Below are 19,154 nucleotides of genomic sequence, written 5' to 3'. Positions count from 1 at the left end.
TAATTGGTTGATAACTTGAAATGCTTGTTTCAATTGCCAATAATGACCAGGCTTTGAACTATTTATGGTCAAACTTGCATTTGCAGATGATCTTATTAATACCCTCATTGATTGGTTCAAAATTGGACACAATATTCCTTTTGGCCAATCGGCAGGTAGTTCTCATGGGGTTAAACAGGAACTTCAAATATTTTACAAGAAAATACTCATCAGGTGCACAATTAGCCTGATTTTTGAGGGGGCAAAAGTCCTGTCATTCAAAATGTTGTCCTGGTTGGTGGGTATATAGGATCCAAACAGACCTAATGTTCATCATTTTCCCCATTTTATCCAATAATATATTCCTGGTTATGCCCCTGTAAGGGCACATTGGGCTATTCTGTTTCAAAACCATACCCCACTGTCGAAGATTTTTGACTTCCAACCAAAGTCAAAATGTATTAAAAATTTTGGCCTCACAACTATTTTCATCCATAACTAGTAGAAAAGCTGTGGAATATTTTGGAATCCTGAACAAAACTGACTAATTTGGTAAAATTTAATAATTTGAGGCCAACATTTTTAACACATTTCAACAGTTTTCAACAGGAATTCAACAGAAAACTAGCCAATATTTCCAGCTGGACTTGGAATAAGGTGCAACTGGAATTAAGATGGCAGTAAAATAATCTGCAGGAGGTGTGTGGATTCTAAACGGAATAGCCAATAGCTAAAAATAAAAAAGTGAGAGAGATGATTCATTAACAGGAAAACCACAAAAGAAAAAAAAAATATTTGTTCATTTTTCCACCTTCTTTATTTAGTCAGTTCACAACCCCCCAGGGTTCACCACACACGAAGTTACATCCCACTTAAAAAAGTATGTCAGTTGTAAATGTGAAGGATACACCTAATGTTCAGTTTATATCATAATCCAAACCTCATATAGACATGAAAGACTAAACATTCTTGACACTACTTCAAAGAACTTATTTTACAAATGAATCTGTAGATATCCCAGCAAACACAAAATGTTTTACAGAAAATGTTTAAATATTGGGTTCAATAAAGTGTATATTAAAGCCATATTATAACATTTGCTGAGGAGGACACCCTCAACAGTTTTTTAAATTTCTGGTTTTTACACAATTATAATGTACTTCAAGTAAACAAAGATACCTTGCAAAAATCAAGACTTTAGGTTTTGAATAATAAGACGATTTATTATTATGATGGAAATATAAGTCAAACACGTATGCGATGTTCATAACACAGTACGTACATTGTACTACACGATGTGTGAGATCATCATACACACACATCCTAAGGATCGTACGACCGCCGGAGTAACAAGCATTAGCGCTGGTAGTAAATTCCAATTTTCAACTAAACATCGTTCGTCCTAACAACATGCAGTCTGGACTCGAAACTAAGATAGTAGTTGGTGCATACCATGGAGCTTTATATAAATGGACCTCACACAATACAATCGGGGTTTGTTTTCATTAGCAACGGGAGACAAAATAGGGGGAAATTACACATTGGCACTTTTTTTCAGGATTCATGTTGTTTTATATGAAGGATATGTATGTCTTCTTGTCAAAAATAAAATAAATTTTTTTCCCTATGTCAAGGTCAAGACCCAAGAGAATGTACCCTTAATAACCTTTATAATGCCCAACATTTAAATGTTATTAAAATGATTTGACCAAAAACAAAACACCTTTACAACCCACTTATAAAAACATTTTTGTGCCTGCTGAGAAGCAAACCATTATTGCTTGCAAATCTCACCTGCCTAATTGTAATCAGTCCTATACCATCCTCTTCTGTGCACATACAGTTCTCATTCTGCATGCTATGATGACCAAGTCCTTCCACAACTATTGTACCTTCAAAATCCTTGTTGAAAACATATGAAAGGAATTAAGAACATTGATAAATAAACAAATCAATCAATCAATCAATCAAATCAATCAATCAATCAAGTAATTATTTATAATAACTGGTCTGGAACATTCTAATATGAATGGACTACCTCATTTAATTTGGTTGACATTTCAGCTCTTAACTTTCTTCCATTTTTAAGAGGTATTTTTCTTCCTTGATATACAAAATATCCATACCCAAAAAGGACCACATTTTCCACGGTATATACTTTTATTCCAAAAAAGCTTCGAAATTTAAATACACTAACAACTTACGGCATTTCCTTCAAAAACACTCATCAATACAATCTCCAAGATTTCGACAGGACTTACCTTAGGTAGAATATATGGTTCTACTGGTCGGTAGCGAAAACCATCTTGGAGTACACCTGGTTGTTCAGATGAAAAATGACTAATTGCTATTGGCTCCTGAAAATATGATGACAAAAGATTAAATAGACTTTTATCTCAAAACATGCTAATTCACGCTGGAATGAATCCAGTGGGAATCGCCCCGGAAGGAGGAAATATGTCACTTTTGAAATGCTCTACTTTTCCATTGAAATTGGTATAACTTGGGGAAATGAAGTAAAGACACAAATGAGGTCTCAAATTGCAAATAATAAAGTTATTAATTTATCTTTAAAGAAGTTTCCATCCTGATGTGGCAGTGACGTCAGTACGCATTTCATTGAGCGTACCTACAAATCGCTACACACACACAGCTTAAAGACGCCACATAGATGTATGCGCGAAACAAAAGCCTCAACACTTTGACGTCACAGCCACAACAGGGTGAAAAATGGTATAGAGCTACTTTACTCTCTCACTCACTCAATCAATGCTCACTCATATTCTGCTTTCACATAAAATATTATCAAAAATGCATGGAAATGTTTTGATTGCCCAAGATCCATAAATATCATTCAGTAACATGACTTCACAATAAACACCTTTTTTATTAGGCCTACTGGGATTTTCCAGGATCTTCATGAAGGAAGACAGGCCATGCTGCAAGGTACTATGTCATGGGAAATGCTAGTTTGTCCACTTTGAAGTACGAAGTAAAGTAGACAGTAAATTACGTAGTTTTTGTGCACCGTAATGTCAAAAGGAATTAACACACTGCTAAGCGCACACACAAATGCATGAGCGTCTTAATACATGATGCATGATACGCTTACACAAAATGTGCGTCCCTTACTTCATACTTCAAAGTGGACAAACTGTATACCAGGGAGACTAAAGGTTTTGATGATCAGAAGAATCAACTTACCTTTCTCCATGTATCAAACAGAGTTACTTTGACTGGTCTCACAATATCACCCATGTTATACACACCAAGCTTATCAATAACAATGCCATGGTTGATCTGAAATCAATCAAATAACATATCATCAATCAATCATATCAAAAAGGTTTAAATTAAATCTTTTACTGGAACATACTTTTACAACTTGCTATGTTGCTTCTGATACCACCAGACTTCATCAAGCAACTGAACCACTGAGCTGGTCATGTGACACTTGAAGATGACTAGGGATTGTCTTGAGGGCCCGGTTCCATGTGTGAGATAAGTTTGGTCTCAGTCCCCCTTTCCTATTAAGTGACGGCTGCTCTACTCTCTCCCAGATGGCTTCCTTGATGCCTCTCCTGTGCCATTGTTCCTCCTTATCAAGAATCACTGCATCCTCAGTGTCAATATTATGACCTGTGTCTTTAAGGTGGAGGTACACAGCAGAGTTCTGGGCCTCATTTAAACTGATTTTAACGACTGGATGACTGAGAATATTCACTATTTAGTCATTCATACCATCAATCAATCAACATGTCAATCAATCAATCAATCAATCAGTCAATCAGCTACATTTGTTTTTAACCAGTTGGTCTTATAGACTCCCTTTAAGTTTTGGGATTCATACTTTATTCTTTGTAGTTTCTAGTTGTAGTCATTTGTTAAATACCTAGATCTTGCAGGTTAGACCCTTTATAAATCCCAATTGTAATGTTATTCTTTGTACCCTTGTTATATGACAAATCCACCAAGATATGAAAATCTTATTTTACAAAATAGGACAATTTCCTGCATGCATTATTTCTTTGCAAGTTGCATTCACTTTTTCACACATTCACTTGTGATTTGAAGGTCAGATTTGTTTGATCAAAATTATTTCATATCAGTAAGTCCTTTGGCGACAAAAAATCTTAACACCTGGGACTTTTAAATAAAAAATGAACAAGAGGAATTCATACCATGCATCACAAAAAACCAAATGGATGACTCTTTGGCAAATTTGTAATGGTTACAAATACAGGCTGCTCATTCTGTTCACTAATTAATCATGATCTTCCTAGGCCTGTGGCAATTAATACCTACAGGCTGGTGGTGGTTAACATTGCTGTGTGGCAGTAAAATTTTAAACCTTCCCAGTCCCAACATGTAAACAATGATTTTGATCCGTGTAAGTTATCCAAATTGTACACAAGAAGTTTCTGCATTCAGGCTGTTAAACTATTAACATTGTCAATACTGTGGTGTCAAAAGGGTAAGGTCCTCCCTGTCTCTAGCTAAAAATTAAAACACCAGAGTCCTTTACTTTACTTTATATACCTTAAAATCAAATCCAGTAGTTCCACCAGTGAACCTCTGATCTTGGTTGGTGAAGCCAGTACACTCAGTAACTTGCATTGCTCTTAATTTGCTTGGCACACTCTGATGAGCTGCTGAAAATAATCAAATTATGTCTAATGAATCTTGATCCCTAACACATCCATGATTCTTCTCACAATGGTCTTCCATCCAATTTGACTCAATTAAACTTAGGGAGGCCTAATATTACAAGAAATGGAAGAAACTTGCATTAAAAATTGGTTGCAAATCATTGTAAATAAATTGATTTATGTCCTTTTTCATTACATTTCACTACCTGAAGTGAATTGATCAAAAATTGAATACCCTCCTAAGGTTAGTATCTATCAATGAATTGACCATATCACCAGGCTGTCATTATATCTAGAGGCGGTATATGACATCACAAATGTTGACCCCTCACTATAAGAGTTATTACCGTCGATTTGGTTGAAAAAGGAGGCAAGACATGATCAATTCTGTTCAGGCAGTGCAACCTAATGTCATTTGTTTACATTTCATTTTACTTCTTAAAAATCTTGTGTGTGAATACTTCACATTTTGTGATGAGATGTAGTTTCAATTTTCCTTATTTTTACTGGAATAATACTTACAGCCAATATTGAGTTCTTTGCAGCTATAGGGATCTTCTCTGTAATCCAGTGGTATACTGCAGGCTTCTTGACCAACTAAGAATTTAACAATGATTCTGTAATTATACAACATGAGGTAGTTTGAAAACCGTTGAATGCAACATAAGCCTAGAAGCCTTTGTGTTTCAACCCCTGATGGCGTCACCTGACGTCAATGTGCACATCATTCAGCGAACATTCATAACCTCATGAATAAATGTGATACATGCGATCCAATCATATTTTATTATTTGTAAAAACACAAACGCAAATAGGGGTCATTAATATTTCCCAATTGACCACAAAGTGCGTAATTGTTCCAATCGCTGGCCGCCGTATTTGGATTGCGTGCTACCATATTTGGACAAATTGTGATTCACACTTTTGTTATTAGTCATCCTGTTTTACATGTAGCCTGTTTGATTTTGGGAAAGGTAAAATGTAAAAAATTTTTATTTTTACAAACTTTTAAGGAAAATGTGTGTTATTTTGTAAAGTGAAGAGATGAAAGTGATTGTTATGAATGAGGTTATGAATGAGGTTAATAACTTTGCATCAGTAATAAAAAAAATAAATTTAAAAGCGCAGTGATTTACAGTGTGCTACACACAGGCACAACGCCTAGAAGTTGATCCACAAGCCCCAGCACACTTTACAGGTTGTCGCTGACCACTATGGCCCCACATCATTCCATAAACCATTAAACAACCATTCAGGGACTTTGCTGCTTAAGGGCGCACACCCTAGACATTCCACAAGTAACCATCGCAACCAGGATCAGCTCCCCGAGTTTTGTATGGGTTACAACGAGACAAATTAGCAGTGAGTTACTTGTCCAGGGGAATTGCAAGCTAACTCAATTTTTCACGAAAGCGTACTAGGCACCGCCAGGGTTCGAACCCGCAACCTCTCGCACTATAGTCGAACGCCTCAACGATTGAGCTAACTTGACTGCTAATAAATCGGGCATTGTGAACAACCTAAACATTTTGCTTTGGACTATCTACGCCCCTTGGGATATTCCTCGGTTCCAAAGGCAATATGTTTAGATATTTCACAATGCCCTCCAAATAACCAGATGAACCAATACAATGTACCTCTAGAAGGATGTACCAACAATAATAACTCACCTGTGAATAGGATTGGAATCATTTTGTATGTTTCCAACCCAGGTGTCCCTAAGAGTCTGACGCTGTTCAAAATGATCCCTGGCTGATAAGATTCCGATCACTATGTCTGCTTCTGATACAAGTCCTTTATACAACAAAAATAAATACTGTAATCATAATAACTTCATAATCATGATAATTGACTACATGTACATTGACATCGCTCAAAACATCATGACCTTCCCTTTCCTATCCTCACACAAAGGTAAGCATAGGAAAAATACGCTATTTTTGAGAGTAAAATAAAAATGAGCGTGCCAGTTTTTGAAAATACGCAAAAATGTGCAATTTGCACATTTTTACCAAAATACATGATTTTTATCCCCAAAAAGCTCAATATGCAATATTAGAAAAAAATTTACTGTTTATTTTCTTGCAAATATTTGTGACGGCCTATTTTCTATACTCTTTTTTAACATAGATTGTGTTGCAGATTATTATGGATTCTTTGATTTTAGTGAAAACTTCAGGTTTTTGGAAAATGAGTACTTGAAAATGCTTATTTTGGGCAAATCTTAAAATTCGTGGTCAGACCTAAAGTCTCACCCACCCCCACCCCACCCCCATGTTCCACTGCCTCCAAGCCACCCCAGCCACCCCCACCAACCCATCCTGGGCCTTGATGGTCGGTGTGCTTTTGGTTAAAATTTCAGGACGACAAACATTTTAGCACCCCAAAAGAGACCATTTTTGACATAAAAACCTGTTTTAGACTTTTTTTGAAGAAAATGCTTCCTTCATCCTAAAAAAGTGGTTTTAAATGTTCAGTTTCTTATACTTTTGTACATGAGAGACATTCTTCAAAGTGTTTTTTTGGCCTCATAACATGGCCTACATGATTGAAATTGATATACATGTATAATGCGCAATATAAAAACAATGATTCATCAAATTTTTGAACCCCCCTCTTCGGGTATGTGGGAGGGGGCCCACATGGGGGGGGATACTAATGAATGTGCATGAAGAATACATTGTATGATAAGAGTAATTTGTAAAATTTGGTATGTTAAACATACAGAGTGATGTCACTACAAATTGGGACTAAAATAGCAGGCCTATCCCAAAAGAAATACATATGCCTACACACACTCACCCACCCCCACCCAATCCCCACCCACCCCCATGTTCACAACGATGGCTACACAAAGCCAAAGGATACAGCTAAAAGGTTCATATCAAACCTTTGACCGAAGTTTCCTTCCATTTAGACTTAAACATGACTTGATATTAGAGTATACATAGGTCTATACTAGCTCGAGATACTCTAGCTAAAATACAGGTTTACATTTACTATCTTACATTATCTTGCTGTATTTCAGCTAGAGCTCCAAACGACAAGCTTCCGGGTTTTTTTGGAGAACAATACTGTTACGTAAGATGAAGAAGAAACCCACCTCGGAGCCTGCCCTACTCATTATTTCATTGTACTTATTGCAATTTGCATCCACACATTACGTAATCAACACAAAGCTTTTGTGAGGATTAGTGAGTGGATCAGAAATTGACAGTGGAGGATACGAAGGACACGCCGATTGTTAGTTGTCAATCATGAATTGCCGCAACGTATTAATAAAATACCGCATGGCATTCCGCAAACACCAAGACAAATTATGCCATATTTTTCCAAAGATCATCTCATATGAAGTAAGCTGAATGCGATCTGTACTTTTGTAACATTCCGATCGCTTTTGATCACCTATTATCGGCGAATTTGCTTGAAAACACGCGAGTTCATGTTGTGTAAACATAATTAGCATAGACACAAATGAAATTACGATGCAATACAATGCAATTTGAATGCGCAGCAGATCTATAGAAATAACGTTGCCCGGTTTTATGCAGAATTAGACCCTGTCTGGTCTATACGGCATCAGCATCATCAGTCCAGCATCATCTCAAACGTCATCATTCATTAATACACATTACATACTTCTTACTTGGGTAATATTCATTGAGGAAAAAGAGATGAGTTTTTGAACCCAAAATTTCAGTTGATTCCGATTCATAAAAGTGATACGTGACTACACAGTATTGCCAAAACTTTTCAACGCAATTAGTGCAATTTTTAAGCTTCCAAAAAAAGCACCCAATACTGAATATTTGGGTGGATTGAACCGAATTATGAATGCAAATCACCCAATTTGGCGGAAAAACACTTGACTTAAAAATTTCCGGTCGTTGGGAAGTTACGGACACAAAACCCTTTGTAAAGTTTGAAATTCGGAGCTTGAGACTCAAAACCTTTATAAATCGGCTAAATTGAAAGGAACTACTGCCGTGACCTGACTTTTTCAAAAGTAGCTAAATTTTAGGCAAGTAGCGCTAGCAGTTTTTTGAGTAGCGGCAAGTGATTGCCAAGTAGTCCAATTGTGCACCTATTAAAGGTCCGTTCATACTACCGTATTTGCGATGCATGCGTTGTTTTATGCGATGCGAAATATAGATTACTTTTTGTCGCAACTCAACGCAACTCGTCAGCATTTCCAAGTTAAAATGTATTTTTAAAACTATATTGCGACATCGCAATGCAGTAGTTTGTAGGTATGCCAGGTGAATTTAAATTTGCCATCAAACTGCATCATTTTATATATCAAATTAAAGCCCTTGAGTAAAAAAAGCCAAAACTGAAAACCTTTTTGTCATAGCACTTTCGGTGGCAAAGTTACATCTTTTCAAAGATCGACTTTCATCAAAAAGATTCTGCTAGCAAAATTCCCCAAAACAGCATTACGGGGGTGTTTCTAGATCTTAGTCTCTTGATGATAGCAGCTTTTTTAATGGAACTGCTATCAAAATCCCTCTAAAATTCCATGTGGGAGTGTCTCACCACCATAAAAATCATATATTTGGGTCAAGTGAAGTATAGAAAACATATAATGTAGGTTTCCTTGACCGACCTGTTCTTGAAAAAAAATTGAAATTTCTATACGTAAATATGTATTGTGTTTTGTCCCCGGTCTAGGCGAATTTCGCTGTCTAGCAAATGTGTTAACTAAGGTTTGCCTGGCATACCTATGATAGTTTGCAATAGACCTTTTCATATCAAGATCGGAAAAGTTCGGAAAACCGCGATATTTATTTAGTAAGCTAGGGGGTCAAATTGTACTCAAACTGGCAGACAAGAAATGTCATGTATTACGACACCCTTTTGCGCGAAAATACAGCTTATTAAGCCACTGTGAACATGTGGTCATCGCGAGAAATATTTTCCAAGCATATTGAGCTAAACACCTCAGCTACTTGGTTTTTCACAATAAGATACTAATGGAAAGAAATGGTTAATGTCCGTAATTTTTCGTCAGTTAAATTTTTTTCCAGAACGTGTTTGTTTACGTTCATCACCTCTTCCAGGCATAGTCAGTCTCTTACACAACGCTACTGCCACACGCTTAACGCGGCTGTGTACTCTAGCCATTGTTTCTTTCTCAAAATTGAGTTTTTATGATATGTTTGTACCTTTTTATGTTTTTTATAAATACAAGGAATGAAAATCCAGATTTGTAAACTCCAACTGCAATATTTTAAGGATTTTATTTCACTATTCCACTCGTGTTTGAAATTGAAAAGGAAAGAAAATCTTTGTTGTACCAGCAAGGTACACGCACAAGAACAACTCATCGCGTTGCGTATCGCGCAATTTGTTAACGACAAATACGCTGACGCATACGTGACGCTTATCTACATGCGTGGCGCATCTTATGGAAACACCACGGAAGCACTGATTTCACAAAAACCTAGTGGTCAAATGGCTCCGTTTTAGCTGATAAAATGTGGGTTTTTTTAAGTTTTTTTTCCCGATTTAAATATTATGTTATGAATGGATTTCGCTCTAACTTCTCAAGGGGCTGTGGATTTACCCGATGTTCACGTAATATAAGTTACAAAAACGAAAACTGTCGCATTCTCCTGTGAGATTCGATGAAAGTGCAAAATGTGACCACTTTAAACTTCAACGGCCATTATTTCAATGTTCATTTTCTCGGTAAAATGACGATTTAGGTACACGATAACTCAATAAATACAGCATCTATAGGTAAGCAAATATGATCATCGTAAAAAGCATGATCGACTCAAGAAACGGTTTTCTCATTTTTTTATATTTTGGTCTATTTCCGATTTTGGGCATCATTTTGTGCAAATAGGCGTTTTTGAATTTTAAAAGTTCATTTTGATGCCTTATATGGTCAATATCTCAAAAATAAGGGCAATATCAAAAAATAAAAAAAAACGTTTTTGGAATGGAGCCTCAAGATTGAGCTAAAAACAAAATAAAATATTTTGGAAAGAGTGTTTTTTGTTATGATGTACCTAACAAATATTGCCAAAAACTCACTTTTTGTGATTTTCTTCAAAATTGTTGTTTTTACCCCAAATCTGTATTTATATTAAGATTTATTGATGTCTTGCCTTCATAAAATGTATACTTTTATATGTTTTATGCGAATAATTACAAAGTTATTGCACTTTTACTACATACATGTCTGAGAGTACACAGCCACCTTAAACTTAATTGAACGTTGAGTATCCTTGGCAAAAGTACCTCTCTGGTGGAGTTATTGCGTGTGTGCAGTGCCGGAGTTACCTTGTGCATCGTCCCACATTTTTGCTTTCTTTTTGTTGTCTAGCTGATTATTTAAGGATCATTTCTCATCATACCTTGTGTGTTTACGATTTCTCCACCGTATGAACTCGGATTCATTCCATTTTGTGGATTTTAAATGCCATTTTTCTGGATTATCTTGCACATACCAAATCTCTGTGCAAGTGCATGTCTGCATAATTCGGCAACCTCATTCCCGCGGAAGATACGGATCACTGAACCTGGAGCTTTACTCTGTGGATAGTGGAACTCTGCTAGTTTATTGTTCATCACTGACTGGTGAGATCTACCCATGCTTTATTTGTTTAATATGTAGTGAGAAACATCAAATTGTTTATCCATTGACATTGCTGGTTGTTATTGCTCAGCCTCAGGATGCAACCACTAACTCAATTGCTGACATTAATGTTTGTCATCAGTGTATGGCACATTTCTACTGGAACTCGTAACACTTTTCCATACGATGATGTAGTGAACAACAGTTTACGTGCCCCATATGGTCACCCCCACAACAACAGCAGTAATGAAACCACTTGTGTTTTTGGTTTTATTAACATCTGCCTGTATTTGACCAAAACAAACGGCTTGAACTTTGTTTTTCTACATCACTTTACAACTTCTGACTCTGATGTAACCACCACCCAATCATTGAATATATTCAACAGTAGTTTCAAGCACAGTGTTGTGAAACCCAAATTCAAAATTGAAAGGAATTCGTCATTCTTCATTATCCTCCTGTTACTGGCAGGCGACACCGAATTAAACCCTGGGCCCCGCCCTATTAAGTATCCCTGTCTTGTCTGTGAAAAAGCTGCCAAGTGGGGTCAGGATTGCTTACAGTGCGATGAATGTTGTGGTTGGTACCACGTGCAGTGCATGAAGATGCCATTTAAAATCTACGAAGCGCATGCAAATTCAAGCATGACTTGGATTTGTTACCAGTGTGGAATGCCTAACGTCAGCCCATCTATCTTCCATTCACTGTCTGGCATTTCTCTGTCCAACTCATTCAGCAGTCTCAATGATACCATTCTGTCTGACAATACAACCACTGATGAGCTAGGTTCACCATTAGCAACATCTTCCCCAACTGCTTCAAGTAGTTCTGCTAACCGTAGGAATAAACGTCAACATATTCCCCAAACCAATCGCAAGTTGAAAGCCTTAGTTGTTAACTGCGACGGCTTATACAACAAGCTCCCCCAGTTGGACTTATTGATAGACCGTCACAAGCCAGATATAATATTTGGAACCGAATCTCATCTGAACCGTTCCATTTTCACATCCGAGATTACCCCACCTGGATTCACCACCTACATGTATAGAAGAGACAGAGTTGGTGCTAGAAAAGGTGGTATCTTTGTTATGGTTAAGGACGACCTCATTGCTAGTGAGTGTAATGTGATAGCAACTGATGCTGAGTTAACTTGGGTGGAGATACACATTCACGGTCAGAAACCACTCATTATGGGTTCTTTTTACCGCCCTCCCAAGTCGGCTTCTTCCAACCTTCAGCAACTGGCTGACTCATTAACTGAGATCCAGTTGAAGTACAAGAATGCTATTGTGATAGTTGCTGGTGACTTTAACCTACCAGATATCGACTGGGTTAATCGTACAGTCAAACCGTATGCAGTGGAACCAACTAAATGTTCTCTTTTATTGGACATCTGTAATGAGTACTTCTTGGACCAACTCGTCAAGGAACCCACAAGAATATCTGGGGCCACCAAAAGCATTTTGGACCTTGTTATCACTACCCACCCTAACTATATTGAAAAGTGTAAAGTTGTTGATGGTATAAGTGACCATGAAATGGTCTCCTTTATTCTCAACTCTCTATGGGAAAGCTGACATGGCTAGCTTGAAAATGGAAATGTCCAACTTCCAAGCCAGTTTTACTACCAATGATCCAACTTCTCGGCCTGTTCATATATGTTCAAAGACCAGATCAACCATGTCATGGAGTCGCACATCCCTTCAAAAACATCCAGAACTAGCTACAAGAAGCCTTGGATCACAAGAGAGGTTTTGCGCATGAGCAAAAAGAAGCAGCGCTTATATAATAAAGCTCGTACCACCGATAAGCAGAAGGATTGGGAGAACTTCAAGCAGTACCAGAAGCTTGCCCAAAAGACGCAACGCCGGAACTACTGGTCGTACCAGAACAATACATGTATGTATGTTTGATGAGGATGATAGATCCAACAAAGCCTTTTGGACGTTCATAAAGTCCAAAAGACAGGACGCCACTTCTATTTCATCTTTGAAAGAGGGTTCCAAAGTAATATTCGACAGTAAGGGGAAGGCTACCAGTTTTAACAACCAGTTCTGTAGTGTTTTTACATCAGAGGATATCAACAACATGCCTCAACTTGGAACTAGTTCTTACCCATCTGTAAATAGCATAATTGTTCGTCAAGACGGTGTCCTGAAATTACTGAACTCTCTCAAAATCAATAAGGCTACCGGACCTGATTCAATCTCTGCCCGTATTCTTAAGGATTTGGCTGAAGAAATCGCCCCTGTACTGACTATCATCTTTCAGCAATCCCTTGATACTGGAGAGGTGCCATCTGATTGGAGATTGGCCAATATATCACCAATTTTTAAAAAGGGTGATAGAAGTGTACCATCAAACTATAGACCTGTATCAATAACTTCAATCTGCAGTAAGACCATTGAGCACATCATATTCAGTACCATCATGGAGCATTATGACAACCACAAGATCCTTGTTGACGCCCAGCATGGGTTTAGACCTGGCCGCTCCTGTGAAACACAGCTTGTTTTAACATCTCAAGACCTTGTCAATTCATTGGATGATGGAGAGCAGGTGGACGCTGTTGTGTTGGATTTCTCCAAAGCCTTTGATCGAGTGCCTCATAAACGTTTACTTCAGAAACTACATCACTATGGAGTTAGAGACTCTCTTTTGCTTTGGATGGAAAACTTCCTCACAACCAGATCTCAGCGTGTGGTAGTAGACGGTGCAGCATCGGAGTGGGCTCCAGTAACATCAGGAGTACCACAAGGAACAGTCCTCGGACCGCTATTATTCCTCTCCTTTATCAATGACCTTCCATCTAACATAACATCCAAAATACGCTTGTTTGCGGATGATTGCCTCATCTACCGTACAATAGCCAGCTCTGATGACACAGTAGCTTTTCAACAGGACTTAAACACTCTCCATCATTGGTCAAACATCTGGAACATGAAGTTCAACACAGATAAATGTCACATTATGCAAATATCCCTCCGTCGCCATACAACAGATGCGAATTACCATCTTGGAGGATGTCCCCTTAGTATGGTTTCCGAATATCCATATCTGGGCCTGACCTTAACCAACAACATGTCATGGCAAACTCATATAAACAATATTTCAGCCAAAGCCAATAGGATGCTGGGCCTCATCCGAAGAAACCTTCGTGGTTGCTCCAGGAACCTTCGCCAACAAGCATATCTCACTCTTGTCCGTCCGCATCTAGAATACTGTAGCCCAATTTGGAACCCACACACCAAGAAGAACATCACTAAGATTGAGAGCACCCAGCGCCAAGCAGCCAGATTTGTACTCAACACCTACAGTCGGCAAGCCAGTGTTTCCAAATTGATCACTCAACTACAGTGGGACTCCCTCGAGAGACGTCGCCAAGCTGCAAGCCTTTGCAAGCCTTTGTTTGATGTATAAGATCCACAACAACTTGGTCGCCATCAACCCAACTGACTATGCCTCTCCTATGGCTCCTAGCAGCAGAAGATCATATCATCCTGACAAATACCAGATCATAACATCTCGCCTTCAGATTCACAAATTTTCGTTCTTTCCTCGCGACCGTCATCTGGTGGAATGCTCTCCCGGCCATATAATAGCCTCTCCATCCATCGAGGCATTTAGGGGAGCCGTCGCAGCCCACAATTAAGTGGATCCCAGTTTTTACTCGCACCTTGTACATACGCACTGCAACTTCCGGCACCGCACACAAGCATTTTGTCACCTTGGCACGACATCCTGACAGAAGGACTATGCCGAGTACAGATGTAGATGTAGATGTCTCTCGTCCCTAAATTGACCATCGAAAGTTCATCGTAGATATGATGCCTGTTACACATTGGAACTTCGCACTGTACATGATGATGAAGAGGTACTTTAATAGACGCGTGCGACAGGGGAAATTATTTCATGCTGCCTTCGGGTTATATCGGAATTACTCAGAGTATGAAAAGGTCTATACAATGCAGTGCGGCAACGCACCGCATCGCAAATCAACGCATCGCAAATGCGGTGGTAGTATGAACGGACCTTAAGGCCCGGCGTTGGCATCACTGCGTGTTTCTAATTAACGTGTAAGATTGCTAGTAATACATACATGTAGGTATGCCAGGTGAATTCAAATTTGCCATCAAACTGCATCATTTTATATATCAAATTAAAGCCCTTGAGTAAAGAAAGCCAACACTGAAAACCTTTTTGTCATAGCACTTTCCAGTAGCAAAGTTACATCTTGTCAAAGATTGACTTTCATCAAAAAGATTCTCCTAGCAAAATTCCCCAAAACAGCATTACGGGGTGTTTCTAGATCTTAGTCTCATGACGATAGCACCTTTTTTAATGGAACTGCTATCAAAATCTCTCTGAAATTCCATGTAGTCTCTCATCACCAAAAAAATCATATATTTGGGTCAAGTGAAGTATAGACAACATATTTATGAAGGTTTCCTTCTTAAAAAGCTTCTTTTTAATTTCAATGTAAATTTGTATTGCCGGTTTAGGCCATTTTGACTGACTAACAATGAAATGTGTTAACCGAGGTTTCCCTGTGATACCTATTAAAATGAATACCAATACTAAATTATAAGCTTACCAAAATAATGCTGAAAAACATCAGTAATGGCGCCCCAAAAATTAAATGCAAGAGCAAAGGAAACAGAGAACACAAGGAACGCAAGTACATCGACAGATTTTGCCATTGTGCACTACAAAACAGCAGTCAAAAACTCCACGAAATCGAGAAATGGCCGTCATGGGCGCAGACATCTTGGAATCAATTACCGGTGCTTCTAAAATTTAAAAAGGAGTTTTAAAAAAAATAAAAGGTAAAACTGATTTTATAGTGTTAATTTGGCAAATGTTTTAATTTTTTTTTGCCTTAAATTAATATCCAACTTCTTTAAGTGACAAATTATATTGTTTAATACGCATAAATGAATTTTTTGGTATTATTTTGAGAATGATTTTATAACGGTGATTCTAGTTATAGATGTGAACTTTGTGTCAGAGGTAAGGTCAATTTTTAGGTTAGCGTCTAGTTGCCAAGGAAAAAGAAGAAGGCCATTTATGGTGTTTTTCCAGGGTTTATACAATAACCAGTAAGTAAGTGAATGCAATGTGTTAAGCCAGAAGTGTGCTATGATTGGCTGATACGTCATGCCGCTTGCCACAGGTTCCAGCAGCAAGCGGTAGGAAAATCTGATACTAAAGTATTATTCATAAATAATTCAGATTTCCTTTTACAAATTTAGCCAGGGGCTATTTTAACGTGCCTCACTGTCACGTTCGTGCAATGAGATAAAAGTGTTGATGAAGTAGAGTGCGTTTCAAAAATAAAAAATTGACATTTTTACCTGAATATGACCGTAAGAAAGGCTCTACCATTGTCTACTATTAAAGCATATCTACACGGATTGTTAATTGTCACTGTATGAATATTTTATCTCGGCACGTACGTGACAGTGAGACATGTTAAAATAGCCCCTGAATTTAGCGTACTGCTAGCCGTCCAGCGCATATTATTTTGCACATGGTCCAACGCACACGCTTGACGTCGCGCACGTATACGCGATGGTTAATTTGTAAAAGGAAATCTGAATAATACCAGGGCTGTCAACTTTTTGGAATTGCTTGGCGTGAGACAGAGGGCGTACCGGGATTTGCCGACTCCAATGTTCATTTTGTACCATGATTATTTGAGCCACGGCGCTCGGAAATGTGTCTGTTTGCCCGTTTTTTTAAGTTTGTGTTGCAAAACAGGCTTCTTTCTGCACTGCTCCACTTAATTGAAAGATGTGTTGTTTATAAACCAGACTCCACAAGTGTCAAACTCTCCCTCGTTATTGTCTATGTACAAACTGGTTCAAATGTAGGCCTACCTCTTTTGAAGCACAATTGCCAACACTTTGAGAGCTTACAAACACTCCTCATATTCTGCCAAGAGCAAACTTAATTACTTTCACCTTTTATACTCACAATCTATAATTTACAATTCTGTCACATTCAGCTTGTTTCTGGAAATGGGAATTTCCAGTTAACATTATAATTATCAAAGACAGAGATAAACAGATTTTATCGCATCTGACGTCATCTGTCAATCAAACTCAAGTACCGTTTGTAAAACGGTTTGTTTACAAGTGTCGTGATGATGACTTGCTGAACTCGGCGGTATAACCGGGCGCCTTATTGTTAATTTTGCACCTTCAAACATGCAAACCATCTCAAAAGTTAGGTCTTTATAGTGGGAAACTTTCTTTCGCGAAGGCACCATGTCAACAATGCCTAGAAAAGCTGCTTTTTGCCTTGTAAAAATACGTAATTTTTCACCATTTGCTGCTATTCCTTTTCTCTAATTAGCACCAGATAGATCGGTCTTCCTTTTACGCGCTATTAACCTGTGTAAACCAATCAAGGATCGTAATTGACAGTGACATCAGACACGATAAATTCTTTTTATCTCTGTCTTTAATTATAGGCAGTGCACTTAGATGAGCAATCTGGGAATTCCCAAGATTCATTCATTCATTCACATTACTTCACTTCCTGTGGGTAATTCCAATATGAAGTCATACATGTAGGGGCCTATGCCCTACTTTATCGGGGAATGGTACACTGAACATTGTAGAGAGCAGGGGATTTCCCATTGTAGAGAGCAAGGGATTTCCCAACAATCCAAAATTAGATATGATTCAATTTGTTTTGATCAACTTGATGAATTAGAAGGGATTCCCCACATTCACTCTGCAGTCTAATTTTGAAAACGGAGAATTACTCAGGGCACATCACAAACTTGTACAGCTTGTGTTGGTACATGCGTTGTACTTGTAGGAGGATTAAAGTTGAAAAAGACTAACTTTTAGGTTTATTCTTTGATTACATAGAATGTTGAATAAAGATGGTTACATTTGAAGATAAAGCCACTTCAATATTGAATGTATTTGAAGACTGCACAAGAGACCAGCAAAATGAAGTACTGCAGAGACTTCTGCTTAAATGTAAGGTAGGTATGCTTCTTTGTATTGAAAATACTACAAATAATAAGGTATAATGCTGAGTGATAGCGAATGCAGCCAAAGTGGTGCATGCTGGGAACAAAACGGGCTCAAATTTGTGATGTTGAGTGACAGCTTTTGAGCCCTTTTCATTCCCAGCATGTATCACATTTGCCTCTCAATCACTATCAGTAATATATCAAGTGGTTGTCAGAGAGAATAACCAAAATATGTTTAATGCAGGTGATTAACATGATTCCAGATTTTAAGAGTCCTTAGAAAGTAGCTCTACAATCCATGCAAAAATTTGTTGCCACATCAACATAATTTGTTGAACTTTACCCTCCCAAGCTGCAGTGCAAATAATCATGGTCAAGGCTATAAACTTTTGATTACATACTTCCCTTCCCCACTTCCCTTTGAACACCACTCTAATCATTCAATGTTGGGGAACAAGGTGAAAATTCATACCACAAAAAAACCAATACAGTCCATGTCAACATTGCTCAAGGGATGGGGACCTATTTGCAGGGAAACAGGTTCGGGTGTGGTGTACACAAAATGTGGACCAAAATGACACATTTGTCAGCGTATTAGCACTCAGATAATCGGATTGTAGAATCTTGGTCTTTTGTCTACTCTACAAGATCCTTTTTTATCTCTGGCATGTCCCTCTCTGTCCCAACAACTTCTGATCTTTGTTGGCAGTGGCATGTGCGAATGGGAAAACCCCCACAGCCCGGGGGAGGCTCAATTTTGATTTTGGTAGAGACGTGCCGCTGAGAATTTGAAAGTGGACCCATAAATATACCAATTTTTCAAGAAATTTGGACCCATTTATATACCAAAAGTCAAAATTTTCGCCAAATTTAACCCAAATTTCAAAATTTTGGCTAGATTGAGGCAAAATTGGGCTATTTTTCAAAAAAAATTGAAAAAATTTGGAAA

At 38.0% G+C, this 19,154-nt stretch overlaps 2 protein-coding genes across 2 annotated transcripts in view; one reads left to right on the top strand and one right to left on the bottom strand.

Moving 5' to 3' along the window:
* Positions 1-15,993, bottom strand: part of LOC140135506 (UDP-GalNAc:beta-1,3-N-acetylgalactosaminyltransferase 2-like) — a 57,181-nt gene extending 41,188 nt beyond the window's left edge. Inside the window, exons 1-7 of the mRNA XM_072157030.1 lie at positions 15,809-15,993; positions 6,299-6,422; positions 5,151-5,245; positions 4,519-4,628; positions 3,184-3,279; positions 2,241-2,336; positions 1,774-1,881 (exon numbers count right to left, since the gene is read on the bottom strand). Of these exons, the coding sequence (XP_072013131.1) occupies positions 1,774-1,881; positions 2,241-2,336; positions 3,184-3,279; positions 4,519-4,628; positions 5,151-5,245; positions 6,299-6,422; positions 15,809-15,914 (735 nt within the window). The 5' untranslated portion in view covers positions 15,915-15,993. The remainder of the gene's footprint in view (positions 1-1,773; positions 1,882-2,240; positions 2,337-3,183; positions 3,280-4,518; positions 4,629-5,150; positions 5,246-6,298; positions 6,423-15,808) is intronic.
* Positions 15,994-16,205: 212 nt separating this feature from the next.
* Positions 16,206-19,154, top strand: part of LOC140136492 (uncharacterized) — a 28,626-nt gene continuing 25,677 nt past the window's right edge. Inside the window, exons 1-2 of the mRNA XM_072158207.1 lie at positions 16,206-16,313; positions 18,096-18,214. Of these exons, the coding sequence (XP_072014308.1) occupies positions 18,110-18,214 (105 nt within the window). The 5' untranslated portion in view covers positions 16,206-16,313; positions 18,096-18,109. The remainder of the gene's footprint in view (positions 16,314-18,095; positions 18,215-19,154) is intronic.

This window comes from Amphiura filiformis, chromosome 16, assembly GCF_039555335.1.
Source record: "Amphiura filiformis chromosome 16, Afil_fr2py, whole genome shotgun sequence".
In the NCBI taxonomy this organism is placed as follows: Eukaryota; Metazoa; Echinodermata; class Ophiuroidea; order Amphilepidida; family Amphiuridae; genus Amphiura; species Amphiura filiformis.
This window is presented reverse-complemented; position numbering and strand designations above follow the sequence as displayed.